This window comes from Tyto alba, unplaced genomic scaffold, assembly GCF_018691265.1.
Source record: "Tyto alba isolate M040663 unplaced genomic scaffold, T.alba_DEE_v4.0 Super-Scaffold_19, whole genome shotgun sequence".
In the NCBI taxonomy this organism is placed as follows: Eukaryota; Metazoa; Chordata; class Aves; order Strigiformes; family Tytonidae; genus Tyto; species Tyto alba.
The window spans coordinates 1,326,567-1,352,620 of record NW_024881281.1 but is presented as its reverse complement, the minus strand read 5'-3'; the positions used below and the strand labels follow the sequence as shown (position 1 = coordinate 1,352,620).

At 39.3% G+C, this 26,054-nt stretch overlaps 1 protein-coding gene across 3 annotated transcripts in view; it reads right to left on the bottom strand.

Annotated features, from left to right (window-relative positions):
- NOS2 (nitric oxide synthase 2) overlaps window positions 1-26,045 on the bottom strand; it is a 37,125-nt gene extending 11,080 nt beyond the window's left edge. Inside the window, exons 1-12 of one of the 3 annotated variants that reach the window (XM_033004815.2) lie at window positions 25,942-26,045; window positions 9,196-9,542; window positions 9,006-9,087; window positions 7,392-7,567; window positions 6,146-6,242; window positions 5,470-5,592; window positions 5,231-5,379; window positions 3,018-3,180; window positions 2,478-2,569; window positions 1,946-2,087; window positions 1,382-1,521; window positions 638-812 (exon numbers count right to left, since the gene is read on the bottom strand). In XM_033004815.2, the coding sequence (XP_032860706.1) occupies window positions 638-812; window positions 1,382-1,521; window positions 1,946-2,087; window positions 2,478-2,569; window positions 3,018-3,180; window positions 5,231-5,379; window positions 5,470-5,592; window positions 6,146-6,242; window positions 7,392-7,498 (1,188 nt within the window). In that variant the 5' untranslated portion in view covers window positions 7,499-7,567; window positions 9,006-9,087; window positions 9,196-9,542; window positions 25,942-26,045. Of the gene's footprint in view, window positions 1-637; window positions 813-1,381; window positions 1,522-1,945; window positions 2,088-2,477; window positions 2,570-3,017; window positions 3,181-5,230; window positions 5,380-5,469; window positions 5,593-6,145; window positions 6,243-7,391; window positions 7,568-9,005; window positions 9,088-9,195; window positions 9,585-13,002; window positions 13,187-25,941 lie in introns of those variants that run through there. The other 2 variants (XM_033004816.2, XM_042791527.1) reach the window with 2 other exon arrangements.
- Window positions 26,046-26,054: the final 9 nt, after the last annotated feature.

Below are 26,054 nucleotides of genomic sequence, written 5' to 3'. Positions count from 1 at the left end.
CTTATGCTGGGGAAAATGATGGCAGCAGAAACATTTGACATTAGGGGCAAACTTGAATTATGGAGTTCTGGTTCTTGAGGCTGTTCCAGTCTGGTAAAGCAGGGAGTGGTTTTCTCCTGGACTCAACGGCTTACAAAGTGGCAGTATCTGGTTATAAGCCATCATTATTAACTTGTACTGGTAAGGTGCCCAAGACCTGCAGCTAACCACTGGGACTCCCCTGCCTCGTGAACAGCAGACTGGAACTGACAAATAGACTTCTGAGAAATGGACAATCAGAGGCCAAAAGCACTGAGTCAGCAGAACTCGGGGTAAAATTGTGGAAGAATTCCCTTTGGGCTCCATTTTCTGTATTTTTTTTTTATACTTGCAGTTTCACCATTCTATCCGGCTATTTGGAACAGACACTGTCAGAATGCTGTAAAAAGTCATACAATCTGGCAGTCATAATCTTGGCAGAAATTCAAGATGTCCCACAACAGTCAGGATGTTGCGTCAAACCAGCACTGAAGTGTTAGTGTGATGTAAACACAACACCCAGCCCAGCAAAGACTGATAGCGTCTCTTTTTCAAAAACACATCACCCACCAAGTTCTTCCCCTTCACAGATCAACACACTTCTACCTCAGAAGATTACCTTTAGGATATTGTATCGCTGCACATCGCAGAAGTCTCGCACTCCTATCTCTGACCCCATGTACCAGCCATTGAAGGGACACCCAGTGAACTCCAGGCCTCCCACCTCAAGAAGCATGTTGGCAACAGCAGGCAGCGCGTACCACTTCAGATCTAACTCCTTAAACCACTCATACCTGTTAAACAAGCATTTTGATTTATTACTTCGTGTGTCTTTTCCTCCTCTAGGCGGTAACCAGAAAAGTCCAGGAAGATAAAGAGTACTAACTCTAGCAGAAATGACCCATGGAGTATGGTCTGCAAAAGCTCGTAGCAGTTTTCATTTACTGGGAATTGCGTGCTAAAGAAATTGCAGAACAGTATTACAGAGTTCTGCAACCTGCAGGCCAGTCCCACAGCAAACACGAAGAATAAAACAAAGAGAGAAAGGCAAAAAACATTTTGTTATGGGTGTAGCCATATTTCACATGTGCATTACATTGGCATAAGAAATGATGATTTTTGTAAAATTCTGAATATGATTGAAATGTATATCGGGAAAAAAAGATCTCCAATAAAATTGCTATTGGCTTCCTTAATTTAAATCTCATTTCATTGTTCTAACAGGCATTTTATCTTCCATGACAGTTTACCATAATTTCATCCTAACAAAGAACTCATAAAATGACTGCCACAGGCACAGGCTAATAACCTGCCAAGGTGAGGCAGAGGCAAAAATGCAATTATCTAAATCTTGCATGCTTACTTTGGATGCTCCATTGGCACTTCGAGGACAATTTCTGGCGGATATTCAAATATTTCTGGGTCTTGGCCGTTTGCTTGGAGAACAAGTGGAACTATATCAAAGCGGCCGTATTTTGGCTTCCACCCAAGCTCAATGCACAACTGCAAATAAAGAAAGCAAATTTTTGTTTGGGATTTTTTTTTTTTAGATCCCCCACCCCCAGATTTGAAGATAAAAGAATGTTAACCCTCTAAAACCCCCCAAGGTAAATTCTAACTGATACAGGTTATCTTTTCCATTCAAACAATGTTGAGATGTGTTCAAGTACTGATTGTGTCCCTGACTTAAGGGGACCATTAGCTCACCCTGTTCTGAGATGGAGGGTGTATTTTTATATCAAAACTGTAAGAAATTATTGCTCAAGTCTGCACCTAGAGACTGTGGGGCAGAATATCCCATTCACTCCTTACCGCCACACTTCCCTCCCACACTGTAAAAACACGGAAGAAAAAAAAAAAAAAAAAAAAAAGACAGATGGGTTAGACAAGATGGCAAGTAGTTGGGATTCTGTATTTAGAGCTGTACCTGCGTGAACTCCACACTGGCAGGGTCTCCTACGATAGACCCATCTGGCATTTGATATCCAGCGTATCGGATGAGCTGGCTGTTCCAAACACGAAAATCGTGTTTCCCATCGGTCCTCTGGGGGAAGATAGTGATGGCTGATCTGCCCAGAGAGACAATCAAATCCCATTACACCACAGCAGCACATCAAACACATTCTAATTAAGACATAAATTGATACCAACAGCAACTATGTTATATTTCTAAAATAAACATCAGTAGAAATAAAATCATTCATCCTCTCTACCCACCTCCCTGAATCTTCAAATCATCTCTTTTCCCTAGTAATTAGAAAAGATTTTGCAACATCAGCCACGAAAGTTACAAAATTTCAAAACGGTTGACGGTACATGAGAGGAACATAAAAGTACCAGGAGAATTAAGAGCAGAGACGAGTCCTCAAAATATTTAGATAGACCATTTCAGGTTTTATGTAGAGTTTTGAATTCAGATCTGGATGTGATTTTTGTTGTTTTCAATTCAAGAGACCTACCTTATATTTCCATTGTTTGTGGCATACTGGACATGACGACAGATATGGTCAAACATTTCCTTCGCTGTTTTACAGTCACGTGCATCAAATACCTATAAGTTTCCAAAAGAAATGTAAAGAAAAAACTCATTTTGAAACAGTAATGTAAGCTCACTATTTTTCTTATGCACTTAAGGAAAAGTAAGATTAAGGGAAAAGTAAAACGAAAAATCAGTATTTCTCAATGTAGTTGTAGCTCTGCTAGGAAAGGTTAACTTTTATTGTTCATATATGCATCATTTTCACATGTAGCAATTCTCCAAGGACCAAGACATGCACCTGGTTCCATGACATAGTTGGCTCCTGTGCTAGTGCTCCTACACGTGTTTTTATTCAACTATGTAGCAGAGAACTACAAAAAAAAAAAGTTGATCTTATGATACATACAGGAGGGAGTAGTCCTTGGCTGAAGCAACCGGCATATTTTACCAAAGTAAAGGACATTTGTCTGATTTACAGCTTAAAATTATTTGGCCCATAACATGTAGACTCATAGGTTACCTGTAGATTGGACCACTGAATTCTCCCAATACACCTAGGCGCATTCCTCCAGGCCTGCTTGGCAGCAAAGATCAGTTCATCCTTTGTCAGATGGTAGGTTCCTGTTGTTTCTATCTCCTTGGTCACTGTTTCCAGTCGGACCAGGTGTTCTTCTATTTTTGGCCTTTTGAACAGGAAACAGCCATGGAAAGAAACAATGAGAATTTCGTTACTTAGAACTGATTTAAACTGCAGACATTCTCCTTATGTTCTGGGTCAAGAAGAGCACGGGCATTGCTGAAGCCATGAAGCTTTTGAGCATCCTTTTGCATGAGAAGGCTTCTACTTATATCACTGGTTTTATCTTCCAGAATGCAGGTAGAGTAAATTATTAGGGAGGGGTTTAGCATCTATGTATGTTGAGATACGGCAAGTTTGGAGAAACGCTGTGTAACCTGTTCCTGTTCTAAATCTGCACTCTCTGGATGCAGGGCAACATAAAATACTCTACCCTTTATGGAAACATCCATTACCTCATGAAGTCAGCAATTTTGCTGTGCTTCAGATGTGAGAAGTCACCATCATCTGTTCTCCACCTCCCCTCTACTGCGTCACACTTTTGTCCCCAAAGCATAGCTGTGATCTGCTGCAGCAGGCTAAGGTCCGAGATTTTTATCAAAAAGCAGGAGGTATTGTAGGTAAAGGGATGAGCTAAGTACCTAGCACTCCGCCTGAGGACCGCTGAGGAGAATTTTCCCTGGCTTCAGAATTTAGGAACTGTCCTTACTGAGTGCAAATAACAGAGCTTACTAGCCTAATGAAGACACTGACACACTAGAAATTTAAGTAGTGACACCATCCTTTCACCACTCAATACATACATGGATTGACCACAAGCTTTGCTGTGTAAGTTTTCAGTTTAAATTTGGATTTTCTAGATTAGTTTGGAAAAAATTATCAAATCACATGCAAATGAAAATTAGGGAACAGGCTAGCTTCAGCCCAAAAGTAGGATTATAGCGACTGTCATCTCAAAGTTCTGTTACTTTCAGAGGGATACAGCTCTTCTAGCAAAGTAGGATTTTCATTTCTAAAAGGAAGTGCTGAGCAATTCCTTTGTCAGAGAAACCAGCTCTAAAATTCTTTAGTTTGATAACAGAGAATGAAGTCAAAACATTAGGAAATATTTATCACAGAACAGACAAAAATTGTTTTGTTGGCTTACTGACAGAATGAAAATAGCCTGCACTGTCTGAGAGTTTTCACATTTTCAACAAGATGAAAGATCAAGGGCAAGCATGTAAGATAGTGTAAATCAATGTGATCAAATAGCCATGAGCAGAAACACAGAGATGTGCAAATGTAATACATTGGCAAGTGAGTACAGCCTGTGTATAAGACAGGGACTTTCAGAAAGATTCAGATGGAAGAAAGCTTTGTAGAAGAGTTCAAAGTGTCTAAAGAAGTAGCCATTATGTGGCTGAGTCCCTTTGAAAGTCCAATAATGTTTTATAATGGGATGAGCAAAGACTGAATTGTCACTTGAAAGCTTGTCATGTGAAAACTGTCACTGCAAACTCTGGGACCTCAACCAGATGTTCCAGCTCCTCCTGCAGCAAGACGTCTCTTCACCATGTCTATTTTTGTGAAAGCACAGACCTCTTTTCTGAAGCTAGACCATCCCTCTCAGCATGCTCAGAAAGCTTATGCTGATGATAGCACAAAGCAAGGCTGAGAAGCAAGAGACTGGCCTTCCAATCTTTGGCTAAGGCCTTGAGAGTCAAAACAGAGAACAAATGAACACAGAGCAAAGATACTTGGAACAGCACAAACAGAAAGCATTATCCACATTATTCACGTTTAAGATTGACCTGAGTAGAGGCTAATCCCATTAAAATCCAATGTTAAGAAAACAGAAGGTAGTGTTGTAAGAGTCCTAACCAGGATGCTTATAATAAATGTGCTATAACATAACACAGTCAGAAGGGATGGGGCTGAGGAATGCACTGTACAGAGCCCATTTCTGCGTTTCCAAGACCTAGGACTGGCAGATACAGCATATGAAGCGGAGTAATAGTTTTATTTACCTTTCCTAATAGTCCTTATCTGTTTTTTGAATGCATGCTATGCATAGTTACCAACAGCTGTGAAGAAACCAAACACTCCTATAGTCTCACAGACAAGTCCGTACATAGTGGACTTTTGTACCAAAAATGAAGGTAAAGTTGGCTTACTCTTTAAATGAACTGTAGTACTGCTTGATGAAGTCTATTGCCTGAGGTAAAAGTTCTGCTGGTGGAACTGGCCCATCTCTAGTAGCTTTCACCAGGCCCTTTGGGGTCATGAGTGCCCCTTGGCAGGCTTTGGTCCGGCAGTTGATAACCTGAAAAACAATAAAATGTCAAAAAACAATGTCTCACTCTGTATCTTTTCAAAGTTACGAAAAGTCCCTGTTCAGGTTTCCATATCTTACCTCCTTTGCTGTCAGGTGTAGTGTGTCGAGAAAGCTGGATCCATTTTCCAAGTTTCTTATTTTCACATGTCTTGGACATCTTGATATTTGGTTTGAAGTTTTGATATCATTTTGAGGAGGGTTCTGGACAGAGAAAAGATAAAAATACATAGTGTCTTCAGATCCATTAAATAACTTAAAGCTTCACTTTATATTTTATCTGACCATTAAATTAAAGAAACTAGGTATAAATGTGATCTTCTCTAACATGAGTATTTATTTAAGTACAAAAATATTGACCTAATCCACAGTTTGATATAAAATGGGAAAAAAATATTTTTGTACTAATCAAACAATGTCACTGCAACCAACTTTTAAATTTCAGTAAGGCCTCTTAACAATACAGGAATACAGTGAACCAAACAATTTTAGAGAAAGAACATGTTTGTTACCAAAGGCTGGGTTTTCAAAGGTGAAAAAAGGAGCCAGGCACTCCAATCCCAGTGGGTCACCTCATTCCCTTAAGTCTTACCAACACTGCTTTTTGTTCAGAAAAGATCCTTCATCCAAAGATCTCACAGCAGTCCTAACCTCATGTAACCACAGCTAGTCCTCACATGAGAACTCTGAGAAGTGTGGAGCAGTGAGCACAACCCGTGTCACCTGTTAGTACCAAACAGTGATGCTAGAAACACACCTCTCTCCCATCACTGGCCTTTGCTGAAATTACGATGGGTGGCATCTCTAGCCTCTTCTTGCTCAGATCACGTAATTTGGCATCATCGTTTTCTAAGCTTTGAAAGAGAGAAGAACAATTCAGTATAACACTGTGCACTCAGTTTTTGTTCGTTTTACCTGCAGCATCAGTAAGGAGATGCTCAGAGCTGACTCTGAAAGATGTACTGTCAATAAGCCAACCACTCACAGCAGCGTGAGGGATGGAGTGGACTACAAGGCGATAGTAAAGCTACAGTCACCCTTTCCAGACCACTACGTGAAGAAGAAAAACAACAGATATGGCCTGGAATGGTAAAGGTTAAGTATCATTGCTGTAAGTTAAACAAAGGACATCTGTACCATTATGATCTGGCTAGAAAATACACAGAGGAATTAAACAAAGAGGTTGAAATCTTCAGGGAAACATGTGAAAATTTCAGCTAGGTCTAGTCTCCAGCTTATTAAGAAAATAACATACTTTTATATTAATTTCCTTTGGTTTCTGCATTAAGTCTTACTTTCTGAACACCTACTTTTTAATTTGGATATCAGGTTTCAGAAGATTTTCAAAAACACCCAAGAGATATCCAGACCATGAACTCCAAACAAAGACCTTAGTTTGGAGAGGGCAACGATGTGTTTTAGCTAGCAGAGCATATGTGATCACCCACTCCCACTAGTCAGCTTCACATATCTTCACATTTGAATATAAACTACTTTGTGAAATGACAGGAAAGGGTAGGGAACGGGCAGGGAAAGAAACAGTATGCAATAGAAAACTGAAATAACTGACAGCCTGAAAACCGAGAAATGTAATACGCATGTGCAATTTATTTTATACAGTGTCTTGTATCAACTGTATCACAGAAATACTTTACCAAGTTAATTACAGCATTAATAATCACTTTGGAAATTTTTATAGCATACATGTGCCAGCTAAGTGCTAGCAGACATGAAACCATTATAGCACACCAAATAAATTTAGAACTATGAAAGAGAAAGCAAGATGCTTTCTTTCCTCAATGATTATACAACTTAGACACAAAAGCTTAAATGTACCTTTACCAAGTCAACACCAACCAGTGACCCCAGGGACAACTGTTCTTTGGTTAATATTATTGCTTTGGAAACATGTTACAGGTTTCTCCAGAGACCATCTCACTTAAATATATTTAGTTTTCCAATGAAAGAGAAACTATGAAGCTGTTAAAAGATAAAGATCTTACCCATGGATCTTCCTGTTTTTCTCCACATTATTATTGATATCCTTCTCTTCAGAGAACTGGTTCTTAGCAGCACGAGGTTTGAATGCAAACTGCCATGGGCACAACATTTTGTATGCTTTATTTATTATTTTAGTTCACAGTGCTGAAATCTTGTTTTGCGTGATGTGGGAACACTTCTGATGGGGGGGAAAAAAAAACCAAGGTCAGTTTTGACTAAGAAGGTAACTCCCTTCAAAAGGGCTCAGAAGCTCACCACATGAACTTTTCTGATCTAATTAGTTTCCTGTTTTAAAAGAAGAAAAACTACTTGACTCAGAGTATTGATGCTAAAATTAACAGTTCGTCAGTGTAATGCTGCAGCCATCTCTTATTTTAAAATACTGTCAAGAGAATGCCTTAGTTCTGTGAAAAGCATGTTCTGACACTTGGTTTTTTTCCTAAATTCTGTGTTTTTCATAAGTTTAAGTGTTATTAAATGCTCTGTTAATTCACATCACTATATGCCAGCTAGGAAAAGGGATGTAAAATGTTGCTGCGTTATTTACATAAAATTGAAAGAAAAAAAATGATCTGTAAATTAACCAGAACATTCTGCAATGTATTCATCTGCCAGAGAGAAATGGAATTCTGAGATTCTGAATTCTGTATTTCATAAGATATATATACATACCATATATTTGAATGTAACATATAGATAAGAAAGTATGAGTGCTATTCATTTGAACGTGCAATTTCTGCTAATTACTGATCCTAAAATGGATTTTTGCACCAGGTAAGGTGTGCCAGGAAGAACAGAGCAAACTAGCAAATTGCTAAGTGAAGCAGAATTAGCCTCAGTGTTTGAATCTGGTTCATAACAGAAATCAAAAACAGATGTTTCCAAAAAATTAAAGATAAAGAAAAAAAAAATACACTGCCACATAATCCTGATGTAATTTATGCATTTTTTTTTTACTTATATTGCTTTTTCAGTAAAAGTTATATCGCTGGGTTCCCAAGATGCTGTCTGCTGTAAAATCACAGAAGAAATGCACGTAACTATTCATGCAGAAACTGTAAGGTGTTAGGACTTGTCTGTTACTTGAAGTAAAAGAAATAGTGTGTAATAAGCATTTCTCTACAGTTACAAAATAGGAACAAATCTAAATTACTACTCTGCTATAAAAAAATGCTGCAGTGTGTCTATATATTTTTGTAAAACATGGGAAAAAGAGAGAAGGAAATGATAGAGAGAAAAACAGAAATAAAAGAAAGGGAGAAAGTTTAAAAGAAGAGAAAGAAACAGAGAAAGAGAAGGAGAAAGAGAAAAAAGGAAAAAAGAAAACTTAAACCAGAAACAAACAAACAAACCAGAAAAAAAATACACAAAAAGAAAAGGAAAAAAGAAGTACAAATAAGAATAGTAAGAAAAAAATAATAAGAGGAAAAATAAAAGTAAGACTAAACCCCAAAAGAATAGAAAATAAAAAGAAGAATAAAAAGAAAAAGAAAAAAAGAGAGAAGACACATTTTCCATTTGCTGGCATTCAGAGTAAGAACTTGCTCACTTTTCATGTTCTCCACAACGGGGCTCTTTAAATACCATTTACAATATTATGTGTTACATGCACAAACCTTTGAAGAAAGGGGGATAAAGTTTTCAGAGCAGCAGGACAGCTTGGAAACAGAGCAGGAGACTGATTCCAACACTTGACTCCTAATACGGGAAAGAAAAAAAAAAATAGACTTTGCCATATAATTCTTTCACTTGCAAGCTGCAGTAACTGAACAGCAAACTGAACAGTTGGATGCAGGGCTGCCTTACCGTGCTCCTGGTTTTGCCAAACCAGCTGGGAGATGGTCTTCTCTGACAAAGTTTCTCTCCTTTAATCTCTCCTGCTCTGTATCCCTCCTGGGAGGAAAAGCATTTTATACTCCAGGACCACGTGTGCAAAACAGCAGAGTAAGGCTAGATATGGACAGTGGTCAAAGGGGAATCTCAAACATCCCGTATTTCTTTCGGAACCAGAGGGCGTGTAGCTGATGTGCTGCAGCAGGATTACATAAGGCGTGTGACGGGAGGGAGAGCAGTGACTCGTTCCTGATGTTGCCAGCATCCCTTCCTTCCTTCCTTCCTTCACAGTGTGCAAGTAACTTTGATTTCTACACGCGCTGTGATAAGGACAGCATACCAGATTAAGCAGTTTTGGCAGCCTTCTGGGCAATGTTAAAATAAAAAGAATAAAAAACCTGAACGAACTTTTATAGATTTTATCACTGGCCATTCTATACATTAAAATAGCAGCTGTAGAAAGAGAGTCAGCAACTTCAAGAGAAGTATTACAGAACCACAGAGCTTTAGGATATGAACCAGTAAAGCATTTAAACAGGCAATTATAACTAAGGACAGGTATTTTAACATAAATATATTACTTCCTTATTTTTGATCAAGTTTTAAAGGATCTTTCCCAATAGAGTATTTGTAGTATTTCTTTCTCTCCAGAGCTCCCTATTCTATCTGTTGCTGCCTGGGAGGTTTGTCCCTTGGTGCTCTTCCAATGCACTAGAAACACTGGAAGGAAACTGCAAATCCCTGAAGTATAAACTATTCACACCATGTTGCATGTGCACGCACCAGACGGGCAGCTTGACGATGAAGATGGGATTACGGAGCTGATTTTCAATCTTAGGCAACTTACACAACACATTACATTTATTAGGCAATGTGTGGACATTCACATATTATAAAATCAGGTTTCTACCCGTGGTCTGAAAGCCACAAGCAATCCCGGAGCCAACCGTGGCGTGCAGCACAAAGTGCTGCCAGGCAACTGCGGGCTCGGAAATGCTGCGGTATGCCAGTACACTCGCAAGGATTTTGGCCTGAGTTATTTGCTTGTTGATATTATGCATGACTATTTTAAGGAAACTGTCTAGAACTTTTAATTGTCAAATTAAAGACAATTCTTAAATCTGGTAATACAGCGTGAAAATCGTTACGGTGGTAACTAGAGAAAGATTTACAGATGCTGATCATAGATCTACAGAAATAAGGCATAAGGCTTCAAGAGAAACAAGGAAATGCATGTTCTCTTCTCATCTGTCACATTATTACTGGACAAGCTTGGGCAAGGCATTTTATTCTTTCTGTGTCTAGCTTCTCTATTTAAAAATTAACATTACGTGCTTGTGTAAAACACTCCTAGAGGTAAGCTGAGTTATGTGTACATGTGTTCATGAATGAATACACCTGTATATATACCACCCAGGGCTGCTAGAGGTGAATCTCTTGAAAAATAGACTTGAGTTTTCTGTAGTTTGAACATTCAGCTGCTTGCCTGTATCAAGCCCATGCTTCTTTCTATTCACTGCTCATGAACATTCACACAGATTTTCTTTTTTTTTTTTTTTTTTAACGTGATGCCCTTCCTCTAACCAGAATTATCACTTGACATCCCTTTGTTTAAAATATTCCAGACATCTAATCAGCAGACAGAAATACTGTGTGAGCTGTGTGACCCAACGCCACACCACAAATTTCTACCTTGGTCTGATCCATGACAGCTCTTCCCAAACCACAGACAGCTGTAATTGCTTGAGTGTGAATACAACTCTGTGTATCTCAAGGGTCAAATTAAAGGTGCTTGACCCAAAAGGAAACTTCAGAGTTCAAAGAACAAGGTTACACTCTTCTTTGCATTTGCTATTTTTTCAAGGTTTAAAAATTCTATTTGCATCCGTCCCTTTCTTATTAAATTAACCTCCCTTTTCTACAGAACATGGTGAATCTTAATGTCTAGTACTGTAAAAAAGAACATATCTTAGTAGAAATTTAAGTGAATTCAATTACATCCAATGGTTTCTAAGTTTTTATTATTGAGCCCCCTTATTTCCCTGTGCTTGGAGACTGCTTAAATCAAGGAAAGACTATGTAGGGATTGGATATGAAAAATCAGATTTGGAATTATCAGAAGAGGAGAAACATGTTTCCTTATAAGAATGGTTTAAAGAATTGGCTGAGGTATGGTCATTCATGGAACTGCTTCGTGACAAGTTTTATCAAACAGGACCTGCTCTTTTGCTCACCGAAACTGATAATAAAACTCCCACTGTATAATACAGATGAGAGAGCACCGTTCATTTCTTAGGTGGAGCCAGAGATTAACTAAACAAGCTCACTGTGCACTCCTTCTACAAATATTCTACAGTGCTTGTAAAGTTCTTTCTGCAGAAAACCAATTCTGCACATATTTCCTACTTTTGCACAGCCACTTCTGCCTCTGCCATGTCAAAATGCAAGAACTAGTTGCTTTTCTTGCATTAACTTTGATGAAAGAGGTGCCCTTTCAGAGCAGAATGTTTGACCTATTCAATGGCATTCCGACCATGCTGTCATTTTGAGTTAAATTCTGTTTTGTTTCTGAAAAATGTAACGGCCTGTAGCCTCAGCAATAAGCTTTCTGCAATTTCATTCAAATCAAGTCACATTCTTTGACTGACTGCAAAATTCTGCATCAGCTCAAGAAGTTATATTCTTAAAAACATTTAAAAACCCAAGCTGTTTGTAAGGTTGCTTGTCTGAGATGGGGACACAAAAAGAACTATTACACTGAAACCAAGCTGATGATAACGGCTCATTTTCCTAACTTCATGTAATCCTAAAGAGATGATGTGCAATCGTCCCAGCTTTTCATAAATTACTAGCCATTTTTTTGTAACCCCCTTTACCTAACTAATATTTTCCTAACATTTATAAACCTTTTCCTTTTCCTGAGGAAATGTACTCTGCTTCCTGCTTTACCCCATTTGATTAACTTCACTGGCTGAATAGGAAATCTGATCCTTAAAGTACCAATAGCAAATAATCATTAAAAAGAGATTGGAAAAGACCCCCACATGGCTTCTGGTCCATCTCCCTGCCCCATCAGCAAGATCAGCTGTAACTAAGATATTTTTGAACCACCAGAAAACAATTACAAGTCAGCATGAGGGGCAGGACTCACCCCAAAAAAAGATGCCTATAACTAGAGATGAGACACCAAAGAGTAAGATAATCAGGCAAAATGGCATCTGATCACAAAAGACCATTTAGATCATGGAAGTGGACTCGTGCTTTTCAGTAAAGCGCTCACTCTTTCACATGTGACCGCTTTGTGGTACAAATAAATTAACACATTTGGTCCATTAAAAACATTCATTCACTTTCTGTTCCTTTTCTGGGCTGAAGTGGTGACTTCTCTACCTAGCTATGAGATTTCATTCACATTTTCCAGCTTGCTATCACTTAACTGTAAAAGGGACATAATTTCCCTGGCAACGCTTCAGTATGTATTACATACTTAAAGTTATTTTAAGCCAAGTGCTGCCTCTCTGTGCTGTTTTCAATGCCTGGTATGATGGGGCACAGAGCCACAGGAAAGCACCTCCCTACTTTTTCAACTCAGAGGTAAATAAATGTATATTATGGCAATGGTGAGGGTTTGTGTCTGTCGTAGACCGTGTGCCAGACCATCCTGGGATGGTATCTACAAGTCTCAGTTTGCTAGCAGCTTTGCACTTCTCATCCAAAAACGTTATCTGCAAAAAATGTATTTTTTAGTTCCCAAATTCCCACACTAAATACCAAATGTACCAGAAATGGAAGAGAAAGCTGGTGAAACATGGGTTGTAGAGAATCCAGGTGTTGCATGATAAGAACTCTTTAAAGGTTATAGGTGACCCACTTCTGTTGGTCTTATTTTTCAGTGCTTGCTAATCTCACATGGGTATGTTTCAGAGTCATTGTCCTTAGCGCTCTTCTGGGTGGAGCGTGGTGGAAATGTTCTGTACTAAAGGATGGAGACAGAAATAGTAACAACTGCATATGCATGTCACATTTGGAAAATTACACAATAATATAAGACTAGAATTTTCCAATTTCTCACCTTATACTTCTTTAAATGTCTAATGAAGACATAGAAAATGAAACTGGTAATTTTGATAAAGTTGAAGTCTTGAATTTTGTCAGTTTTCTACATTTAATTTAGAAGGTGACAAAAAAATAAAAATTAAGATATTTCTGAGAACACTTTCTTTCCTTATGACATTCCACCCTTAAACACAGAAAAAAGCCAGTCCATGGAAGCCAGCTCCCAGGTGCTGTATGTCTTAAAATAAACATTTACACGATGAAACAATAGTTTCTCACCAATTCTTCCTGCCTCTATGCTCTGGAACCTCATTAGATTCACTGTTTTTATTGGAAGCTTCTGGTAGTTTCTGACAAAGAAAGATACAATTACTAACATTAATAGCTACTGTTAAAAAAGGTGTTCCCAAATATCTCCTTATATTGACTACTGTTAATCATTTTCTTTTACATGGGTTTGTTTTTTCATTTCCCAAAGAAAATTCGTTTGGTTTGAATATTCCCTCAAACTTTGCAAGATGGAAAAACTGTTTCTTTGGTTCATTGTTTTGATCGCTTACTGTACCTTTAAAGATTTTAACACATTTACCATTAACTGTAGCATCTTCTTCAGTGGCTTCTTGATTATTTTGAAATGTTCTTTATAAAAGTGGGGATAACAACTTTCTATCTAAAGCAAAATAAAAGCCTCACGCCTAGGCACTTTAAAAAACGCAAATACAAGTAGGATCCCAAATCCACTGTCTGGACTCCTTTTTAGTTCCCGCAGATCTACGGTATACTAAAAGTAACAGTTTTGGGTAAAAGGTGTAATGTTTCATTTGCCATCTCCTGACTGAGGCTGTGTAAGATTGCATGTCAAATGACCAGGCAGTGTGGAAAATGTAATGATATGAGCATCTGAAGGTGAAAATGAAAGTTAAGGACTGTGTAAATTTACAGTGCTGTGCCAGTAAACCCATCCCTTCCTGTCTACTAGCTGTAAGAGTTAGGTCAAATTTAGAAATGCAGTAATAACAAAATCCCCTCACCAGCCTCCCTTTTCAAAATTCCCATGAGTGCATATTACAAACATCGACAAGGAAGTGAAGGATGGACGAAGCAATCGCACTGCCACTAACCCAATGTCTTTGTGCCTGGATGCACGTTGCCTCAGGCAGAAGTGACTTCTGAAACGTACTGCCTGGCTCGCAGGATCCTCAGCCCCTGCTGCAGCAGCAAAGGCTGGCGACTGGCAGATTAAAGCAAAAAAGTCAAACAGCAATTGGCAGTGGCCTCGGCATAAAACCCGGTGTCCTGCGTGTGGCTGGCTGCTGGGCTGCGGGCCCCACACTCCTTGACATAATTTCATTACATTTAGCCTACTGAAGATGACACTGCCTGGAGGAAAAGGAAAGCGAAGAGCTGGCATGTGGATAGGGAAAACGTATAGAAAAGTGTTTGTTATCTTTGGTCCTGCAATTCACATTTCTCACAACAGAATGTAAAGGAAGACGGCCTTAAGATTACCATGTGCAAAAAGATTTTTTTGCTTGAGAAATAACAGTGAACTACAGAATTGCAAATGTGTTCTCACTTAGCAAAAGCATGGTCTGAGGAAGAAACCCCAAGTTAAGTAACAGAGCACTGGTTGATGTCAGTAGGATTCAGAATTTCCAATAAAGGTCAGATAATACAAGAGATTTAAATGCTCGTTTTCAAAAAACAATCCATAAATTTCTGGGCTGAAATTAAGAATAGAGTACTGAAGTATAAAAGTAACTTAAGTTCTGAAAGTTAAGAATGCCTTAAACAAAAGGGAAGAGAAGCTAAAATTCAGCCTAAGAAATCATGATGCCTATTTTTATTTGGTGTAACTGCATTCTGCATTTCTGGGCTGTTTTTCATCCAAAGATATTGAAATATTGCTAAAACATACACAAAATTTTGATCTCACAGCACAGTCCCTAACCACAATGTGAAAGAACGTACAGCCAATCGTTCCTTCTCATAGGAATATGCTAGAAATATCATTAAAACAATACACTTTCCTAGAAACTGCTCCAAAACCTTTGAAGTTGAATAGATAATACTATAGTTCTGGACGTTGATTTAGCTACTGTATAAAATACTTGAGTACAGTTCTAAGTCTAGGCTGTGACGGAGGGTGGATCACGTTCTTCAGTTTGACAGGATTTTAAAACTTACCTGCAGTTCACACCAGACTGTTTAAAGTGAGTCTGGGCTATGATGAGGGCTCTTAATCCAGTGTTCCATCACTGATTTCTGAGGCTTTTTGTTTCTTGCATTTTACATAACTTTCTCCTAATTGATTGATTTCACATGTTTACATTAAACTTAGTGCAATTACAAAATACAGTCCAGGCTTTGCATGAGATATGAACAGAGACTCTTTCTTCAGAGTTTAATGAGCTATGAAAAAGGCCATTAAGTCTATCGGGAAGTTCACCAAAATCCCCAGAGCCTTAAGTTTGCACATAATGCAGTCTATTTCTGCCATATTCTGTTTTGGAAGCACGTAGGCATGGTATTAAACTAATGAAAATCACATTTTTGCTTAATAGTAAAATGGGTAATATACACTCAGGATAACAGTTTTTCATCCTGGATTAAGGAAGTAGGAAGTTAAACCATTAGAAAACTATTAGTGATCTTACCTGTATCAGGAAATAATCAGAAAAAATGCTTCCAAATCCCCTTTTTTTTTTTTTTTTTTCCTTCGCAGCATAATCTTTTCATTATTATTCCCTTGGCTACTGTAGAGTCACTGTGAGAGTAGGCAATGACAACATTCACAGCGATTTCTCTTTCTCTTTCCTTTGGGGACTGTGCTGAGATCTTCACCCCTGGAGCTCTGACCAACTGGAAAACATGCTTCCTCTGCTAAAGCATCACTAATCCTCCTGTCAGCCTTTCCCATAAAACCTCTGATGTATACAACTGTAAAATTTTCCTTGTCCTCCTGTACTAGACCCAGAGACTATGTTTCTCATTCTCAATTTCTCTCACCCAACTTCTCTCCATATCTCAGTGCCACCCTGACTGGCATGTTGATACTGCGTGCTGTCATACATGTTTTGAAGAGATAAGGACCACCATTTTTTTGACTTGGGCCCATGGAAATTGGTCTTAGGCACAAGTTCAGACATTGATTGAGTTTAATTCCCAAAGCAAGTGTTCACATTCACTGTAGTACTGCATCCCAGTCCAAAAACTCTGGCTCTGAAGAACGTGGAACAATTGTGATAGCCAGAGAAAGGTGGATCATCATCCAGTTCTATATTTCCTCACTGAGGGACAATCATGAAGCTCGATTTGAAGATGACAAAATCAGGAGAAAACAGAGGTATACTCATAAATCATTTTGTCTTCTGAAAGTGTACTGCTTCCTTACTTGTGCCATTAATCCACAGGCTTTCCCTATGAAGCAATTGTAAGACGTTTTTCTTCCATAAAAATTCTGTGATGTTGGTTGGCTGAAAAATGCTAAAATGAATACACAAGACATTATTAACTCATTATCAAAACCGAGGGCACCCTCCTGCTGAACTCTTTACAATGTTTGCAGCAGTCGCAACTGCTGGAGCAGCTGATCTCCTTCACATTGAAAAAGAATCATTGGGCATCTTGGTCATTTGCTCTAAAAATATTAAAATGGCTCCACTAAACTGTCCACATCAAATAAAAAGAAACTATTTCAAGCTACCTGATCTGCATATTTACCATATCTTTCTATCAAGTCATACTTCATCATGCATATTTCTTTGGGTCAACCTGGTTCGATAGATCTAAATTTATCAGAATCATAGAATGGTTTGGGTTGGAAGGGACCTTAAAAGTCCATCCAATACCCCCCCCGCCCCTGCCCCGGGCAGGGCCCCCTTCCCCCGGCCCAGGGGGCTCCCAGCCCCGTCCAACCTGGCCTTGAACCCTTCCAGGGAGGGGGCAGCCACAGCTGCTCTGGGCACCCGGGGCCAGCGTCTCACCCCCCGCACAGGGAGGGATTTCTGCCTTAGATCTCACCTAAACCTGCCCTCTGGCAGTTTAAACTGTCACCCCTCATTCTATCCCCACCCCCTGACCCAGAGTCCCCCCCCCTCCTTTCCTGTCCCCCCTTTAAGCCCTGGGAGGCCGCTCTCAGGGTCCCCCCGGAGCCTTCTCTTCTCCAGGCTGACCCCCCCCAACTCTCTCAGCCCGGCCCCCCAGGGGAGCTGCTCCAGCCCCCCCAGCATCTCCGTGGCCTCCTCTGGCCCCGCTCGAGCAGCTCCGGGTCCTTCTGCTGTTGGGGGCCCCCGAGCTGGCCCCAGCACTGCAGGGGGGTCTCCCCAGAGCGGAGCAGAGGGGGAGAATCCCCCCCCTGGCCCTGCTGCCCCCCCTGCTCTGGCTGCAGCCCAGGGCACGGGTGGGTTCTGGGCTGGGAGCGCATATAGACAGCTAGAAAATACCTACATTGTCCTACCAAAAAAGACAATTTCCATGGCACATTCTTCAGCATCTTCAGAATATTTTTAGTCAATTTTCACTGATTTTGAGCTGCAAGTCCAGCTAAACATTTATACATTGAAATACAGACCATTTACCCTCTTAGTGTCTGTTGAGTATACCAGAAAGCAAACTTCTGCTGCCAGATCCAATTAACGGAGCAAACCTTTGTACTGATTTTGGAGATTTTGTCTCTTATCACAAATTTAAATAAATATTTTAGTCTAAATGTATCTTCTCACTACATCTATTTTTTTAAATATTTCTTTGTTCATCATGGAATGATTGTATGAATTGGAGAAACATTCATCCTAAATTGTTAAAGCAGGGTCAGCTAGGAGGTCACACCAGGTTGCTCAGGGCTTGATCAAGGCTGGTCTTGAAGGCTTCCAAGGAAGAAGACTGCATAATATATCTGTGCAACCTGCTAGACTGTCCTCATCGAGAAAAACTTTCCCCTTACACTCAGTCTGGACTTCTTATTTCAACTTCTGCCCACTGCTTCTCATCTTCCCACCATGCACCACTGTGAAGAGCCTAGCTTCACCTCCTTAATGCCACTGGAAGGCTGTGATTAGGTCCCCTGGGTCTTCTCTACTCCAAGCTGAACAAGCCTGGTTCCTTCAGCCTCTTCTCATGAGGTATGTGCCCCAGCTCCCACCACCTTGGTGGCCCTCCATTGAACTCACTCATCTTGTACTGGAGGCCCAGACTGGATGCAGTATTCTACCAGTAAAAGATGCAGATATTCTAATCACTCTGCTTTTCCTACCTCACTCTTTCTACAGGAATTCCAGACTAGGAACATACTATTTAGCTCGTTTTTCATTTGGTAAGCAAAGATACTGCTTATTTACACAACTCTTGACCATGCTGACAGAGAGGATAGTCTTTGAAGCTGCATTTCGACGAGGGAACATCACTTGAGAGTTTGAAGAATCACTTATTAAAAATAAAAAAGAGATATGTGGAAGAACCTGTGTTAATACACACAGATTCTAGAAAGTGATGGATGGCTTTATGATGTGGGTTAAGTCATGCGATTTAACCTAGAATAAGCAGGCCTAGTACAAACATCAAAGGATTGTTACAGATTAATTAGCAGGTACTATTATTATCCATAACAATTTTTGTCTCTATTCCCAAAAGGATAAGATGCAAAATAATTACTTCATGCAGCCTAAATGCTTCACCTATCTACTGCAGTAAGGAGGTATTTGGGCAACAGCCACCAAAGCAAAAGGAGCTGATGTAGACTGTGTGCTGTCAAGTGACAGAAATAGTAAGATTTTTGGTCCAAAGTACGTTCATGCATCATCTTGTTTTTATGATGACTAGTTTTGGCTTAGTCATCTGTAACCTGAAAGAAGGGAACATAGAGGGGAATTTTCTGTGACTTTACAACACTATCTGTAAGGTTAAAGCAGCTCAAGAGAGCTCTCTGACCAGCACAAGCTGAAAGCCACTATGCTATTTTCCTTCTTTCTTCTCATGTACCAGCTTTTAAGACTTAGTTACAATCTGAGAATTCTCTAAAAGAACACACTGTTCATCTTCCTAGTAGGGCTTCTGAGGATCAATATTTCCTGTATTTCCATGAAGTGTCAAAACCCCCATCCAACATAACATCTCTGATCCTGTCTTCCTACCATGTTTTTGCTTTTGAAATCTTTTTTTTTTTTTTCAATGAAGAAGCAAATCTGCATGTATGAAAGACAGATGACTGGCATCCTGAAATGACTTCCGAGTGATAAAAGATAAATCCTCACAGCTAACAGTGTCTTGATGGGGTAGAATGACCGTATCAGGAAAGATGACTTCTCAAGTACCTAATGATACACCCACAGTTTCTGCCCATACAATCTCTGATAGCTCTGGATAAGGAACTTGGAAACGATAGCACGTGAATGCTTTTGCTAGGTTTTTTTTAAGAAGTTCCTCAGATCAGTTCCTACCCAGTTAGATGGTCATTTGGAAAAAAACCAAAACAAACAGACAAAAAACACCCACAAAAACCAAACCAAATGCCAAACCCCCCCAAACTACCATGCCACCCCATCTCTAATTAGCAGAAGTGAATGCACCATGGACAATGAGTGACTGTTTTCAGTGAGAGGTATTCAAGGTCGGTACTGATAGACACAATGAGCACAGCATAAACGAATGATCAGCAATCCATCAACTAATTTTTAAAAAGACTGCAGGTTTTAGTGTTGATAAAATTGAGAAGAAAAAAAAGGGAACAGTTCTTCAGCACAGAAGACAGCAGCATGACTTTTAATGTTTACTTTTCCAAAAGAACATATGAGCATGTGAAATAAAAGCAACTAATTAGTGGACAAAGAAACTCCAGATTCTTCTTTATGCCTTCCCCTTATGTAGTAGTTGTAACTAGGAGTAATGCTTTTGCTTCCAGTCACCACACTGACTCGAAGGCCACTTCATCCTCACCTCTCAGACTCAGCCCATCTAGATTACTGCAGAGACTTTGTTTTGTAAAACTGGAAAACCAAAACTGTTTCACTTTCAATTCTGGTAAATATGATTAAGCAAGGTACATCCTGCTAAGTATTCAAGGTAGTAAAAATGCTGTAAGATGATGAATGCTCACTGAAGTACACAGAAGTCTTTCCCTTCGATTTCAGTGGCTTTGGCTCAGAACTCATGAACAGCATGAAAAGTAAACACCCTCACATGCAATTATCTAGGATGCCTTTGTTCTCACAGGCCAAGGCAGAATTTGATAGAGCACCTATTGTGTTTCAATTTGATAGAGCAGCTACAGTATCTCTCAGCTTTTCTTTTGACAGTCCCTATGAATTCCAGAGGTTTTTAGAGTGCTATAGAGTTCTACAGAGCAAAGTTACATAATGATGTTCTGTGATTTCTTTCAGATACTCATAAAATTGAAAACGCTTTCTAAATAGTAAATAAAAAAAATCTGCCTCACACATAGTACAAAGTCAGCTCATTACAGGTTCAGTATGGTACGCAATCTGTTCTTTTTGAAGCATCTTTTTTAGATGAAAGTTTATGGTTCTGTTCCTCTCTCAGCCAGACATGAATTTGAGTTACTTTTTACGCTAAATATCACTCATATTGTGTACATTATTACATCAGCTATAAAACCTGCATTTTTGCTTATGAATTAACTTTGGGGATAATGAAGAAGTTAGAGGGCAGGGATTGTCTCTTCATCTCTTAAGTTTCATAGTACACACTGGATGCCTTTTTGCTGCATTTAATCAATCAGAAACTGCCAGACGTGCTAGAGTGTAACTGAATTCCTATCGGCTGTATTATGCCAGCTGGGAGCAGAATTTGGAGATATCTATATTTAAATGTGTTTCTGAAATAAGTGATCATTACCATTTTAGTACCTTCCTAATTCAGTCATGCTAGTAGTGGAATAACCTTATTACTGCTACTTGCCAACAGAGTCCCAACCAGGGAGCAAGGGGCTCTGTGCAATGAAATCACGAAGCTGAGGGATGATGGTGAAAATAACACCAGGAGTGGGAGTGGATGAGTATGTGAGAGAATCAGGGAGGTTAAGAGCTCTAATTGGTTCTTTAAAAAACTCCAGTATTGAGATCCACTGTAAGTTGCTGTTTAGTCTTTGCTTGCCCATGACAGCCCAACTGTTAATTGCAATTACAAGTATGCATCACTGCAGATAGCGAACCAGAGACCCTTCCATGTAATCCAAATGGACAAGACAGAATATGAAATAGCAGTCCTGAGAAGTGATCTTATTTTCCCGAGGTTGTACAGCAACACAGTGAAATAAGTAAGACTATCACCAAGTGTAATTTTTAAGGTGTCTCTAATTAAGCAACTAAAAAGTTATCTGACAATTACTTTTGAAAGTCTTGGCCATAAAGCTGCAACCTACTCTGTGAGATACTTCCAGCTAAGAGAAGACAAAATCTACAGAGCTCTTTGGGGAGAAAAGTCTGCAAGACTCAAGAGGTGTCTGCATTCTGCACTGTAAACTGTGGTTAAACACACCATTTTGTGATCTCTAAGAAGAGGAGGAATAAACCCCAGAAAATAGAAGAGAAAGCAATCCTTGCAGTTGCACAATTGTGGGAAATTAAATACTCCTATTTTAGGCATAAGAAGCCAGTCCTCAGACTGGTGAGTATAAGGGAGGTGTCTCCAACAAATAAAGTCTTTGCCTGTGTCCACCATCATGACATAATATTTTCCAGACTATCAACTTCTGTTTGACATTTGTTTTGAAACACAGTTTTCCTTGTTCCTTGTTTCATACCATCTGAGATACAGCTGACTCTGTGGATGAAATGACTACTGAGAAAAAGTAAGACTGAGAAAATCCCAGATCCTATGTGATGTTACCTAACACAAAACATGAGTCAACATAACCAGTTGCAAGAATTTTTTGTCAATTTTGTATCTTTTAAAATCCATTCTATTGAATGGCAGGAGATACTAATCAACACACCAGCATTTTTAAACTTCAAGAATTATACCAAAGACTGTGCAAAGAATAAGCTGTAATAAAAGGACATAAAGTGCACTATTTTTTAAACAGATGCAGCTGAACCCCAGCAGAAGGAAGCACACAGGTAATGAGGCAGTTCAATCTAATGTTGTGAGCAGCAGCTGAAAGAAAATATTTTGTACAAGGTAGCAAAGCACTCAAACAAAGCTGTCTCAGAAGTTACTGATAAAAAAAAAAAAGTCAATCCTTTTCAAAATGGATTAATGCAGAATATCAAGGCAGATTCTTCTGAGGGAAAAGGCACGCAGGTTGATAGTTAAGGAATGGGGAAGTTAACTTCTTAGGCCTCTCAGTTCACAGGTAAGGACAATAAACAGCAGTTCCAGAACTGTCCTCTTCATCTACTAGCTTAAGCGTGCAGGATTATTCCCTTAAGTGTGCAGTGCCAGGGACCTCTCCAACCAACGATAAATACAAACACAGTTAAGCTCTCAGTTGCAAGTGACAGATGCCTCTGTCTGCTTTTAAACTTTTAAAAACTATTTGACATACCAAACACAGTTATGAGGAAGACAAAAAATATCCTTCAAACAACAGGGTTTCTTTAAAAGTTAATGTGTCTGCCCTGATTAATCACGAGCTGAAAGGAGTACTTGAAGTCTAGTGTATACTTCAGTTAACACTATTTCATAAGACCTGGCTTGACAGAAGTATAAGATAAATGAATCAAATAATACAAAAGTTGAAAGATGCGCCAGCTGGCTCATGCTCAAGTAGTACATTGCCTCGGCACAGGAACAGCCGCTGCAGGAACGCAAGGACCAAGCGGGCAGCGCAGTAGTGTCCAGCCATTGCCATGTGTTACCGACCTGCTTCTCAACACAGCTCTTGACAAAGAGACTACTCGCACACTTCAAATGAGCATAAGCTATTTTGGATGACACTGATGAACACTACATCGTGGAGCAAAAAGCTCTAAAGACTCGTTCTGACAGTTTAAGGGCAAGGACTCTCATAATGAACGAATATTATGATACTGAATGCCTAAGACTCACAGCAGCTGTGCTGCCTGTTTGGTTTGCATCTTATCAGAGCTTTATAGGAAGGCACAATTTCTAATGCCAAGTTAAAAGCTATTCACAAATAAGAAACGCTCTTAAAAAAAAGATCAGTGAATATTATTTTTTTCCCTCAGAAACAGTGTGTATACTTGTTCTTTATAGTATCACAGTAAAGATCACTTCCTTATGACATTTGAAAGTCAGCCAAACACCACAGAAGAGATGCTTTTGCTTAGCATCAAATTCTGTGTTTAGAGACACAGCTCATGTGTCTCTAAACAAAAAGCAATGCCTGTGACATAACGAACCAAATGAAAGAGTTTACAAAATGCTAAAGCTAAAGACTATTCAATTATTGACAAATGGTGCTAAGCAAAGCCTGGCTTGGAAGTATTTTATTCAGTACCCACAGGGCTCAAATGACTTTCAGTGGCAGGACTGAATTGAAATCAGTAACACTTCTGACATAAGAATGTGATCAGAAACATATACATCTCTGACCATGTGAAGTGCTGAATACTATCCTGTATTTTAGATAAACCACACATTTACAATCCTTCCCACACCAAAACCCAATATGAACAAATATATATATATATAAAAAAAAAAAAAAAAAAAAAAGGAAAGGTTTTCACTAAACAGAAAGCTTCTACATGAAGCTCCAGGGCTGATAACAACACAAGCGGACACTTTAAAATTTGTCTGTGGGCTTAAGAGCAAGAACCTGCACACCAAACAAAACACATTGACTAACCCAGTGCCATTGTTCCAGTCTTTCTAGGCACACTACTTCTGTATTTGTAGTGTACAGATTATTTCCACGCCATTTCATCTTTAGGTTCCCAGTGCTACATATCTATAGAAAAGAAAGTATAGCAGCAAATTTGGTTCTGTCCTTAGACAAAGTCTATAACTTGGTGCTAATGACTAAGAACTTTTTTCTAATTTTCCTTAGCTAAAATATGAGCTAAATGATCTGTTTCTCCTCTCTTCAAGAGTTAAAAGCATAATGCCAATTTATTAAACAGGTCTCCCAACTGTCTTTTCCTTGTTCTAATGTTTGTCTTGTGCAATAAGCCTTCTATGAAACGCTCTCTCTAGCTTAACTGAGAGTTGTCTGTACTCTGTACACAACCTTTGAACGGCTAATTCCGCTCAGCTCCTAGCTGTAAGGGAGTATTTAGAAGTTATTGACTCAAGGCCTTACAGTAACCACTTGCAAAACTGTTGTTCCCAGAATGTAGTTATTACATTTGTGTAAACACAATGAAATCCTTCAGGCTAATGAATGGCCAGGTGATACTATTTCACACCAAACATGATCCTTGTAACCGAATTCTTACTACAGGAGCACTTACCAGTAGGGTGAACAAAAACCAGGGCTTTGGCGTGACCATCTAATGAGCCCTTAATCATTCAATTATTGCATATACCTATCAGTCCACTACTTACCAGAACTGGCATGATATACAAGTACAGAAATTAGTTCCTCATTTCAATAAAAAGAAACTAAATTCTGAATAGGCTTGTCCCTTTTTACTGACATTATCCTTTGTTGCCTCAACATTTTTGTGAGCACTGTGAGCTTTTAACTTTTAAACTCTGTAACAGTAATTACAGTATACAACACAATCTCTTTTATCCCATTACTTAATTTGCACCCAAAATGTTTATTTTTAGATTCTAAATGATTGAATATGGAAGCAGATGCACTAATCTGTTTGGTGTTGATCTTTTCTTTGCAGCTGTCACCAGAGAACCATGGAGGAGGCTGACCAATTAAGTGTTCCCCTGTAAGCAGCAGGAACAAAGTTATGCCTGCCACTGTCTTTCCTGCAGCGGGCCCTGTTAGAGCCACTGGCAGCTAATCATTAGCACAGTGGCATTAACACCAAATGAAGACATTGGTGGAACAGAGAACAGTTCTTCAGTCTCAGCAAGGCTGAGAGGCAAAGAGTTGCTCAAAGATGACCCTGGATACTAATGAAGGGGACTCAATTTACTATGTAACATCTCAGGTCAAACAGGTTAGTGAGTGGTAAATTAGGCAACTCCAGGATTAAATGACTTCTGAGTAGAAGTTTTCTGGATAATAGTTTTGGTCAAAAATATTGAAGCTCCACACAAACCCCTTTTCAGAGTTCAGGTTCTCATCTCTGTGTAGGCTAACATAACAGCTTCGGTCTCAAATCATGCTGAAGAACAGAGTTTGTCTAACATCTTGAAAACATAAAAGCCACAGCTATGCAGCTGAATGACTCTTTGGCCCAATTAGAGAAACACGTCTGGCAGACGCGGGGGCTACTTTCACTGTTACAAGGAATAGATTTTGCATCAGGTCTCCCCACCACCAAGAAAATTATTTGTTCCATAACAGAGTAAAAGTTACCTTTACATTATATTCCCATTCTATTAAAAGGTTTGTTATTCTGAAAATCAGATGTTTGTATGAAAAAAAAAAACACCCCAAACCTGACATATCGTCATGCCCTACAATTGAATAACCATTGTCAAAATATTTAGTCATGATGTCTCCTGCCTCAGCAGCCATGTTCCCCCTCCGCAGCCTACTAAGAACCGCACACTCAGTCAGTTTCTAAAATCTAAAAGCCACAGAACCTGGCCCTACCATATCAGTTACATCTCTCGTACCTTTGGTCTGATGTTCCCATATCTCAGCTGGCACCTCAGACATTTGGAGCTGCAGATATGCCACGGTTGCACCTTCTAACTCCTTGGTGCTTTCTCTCTTGAACTATTCATAA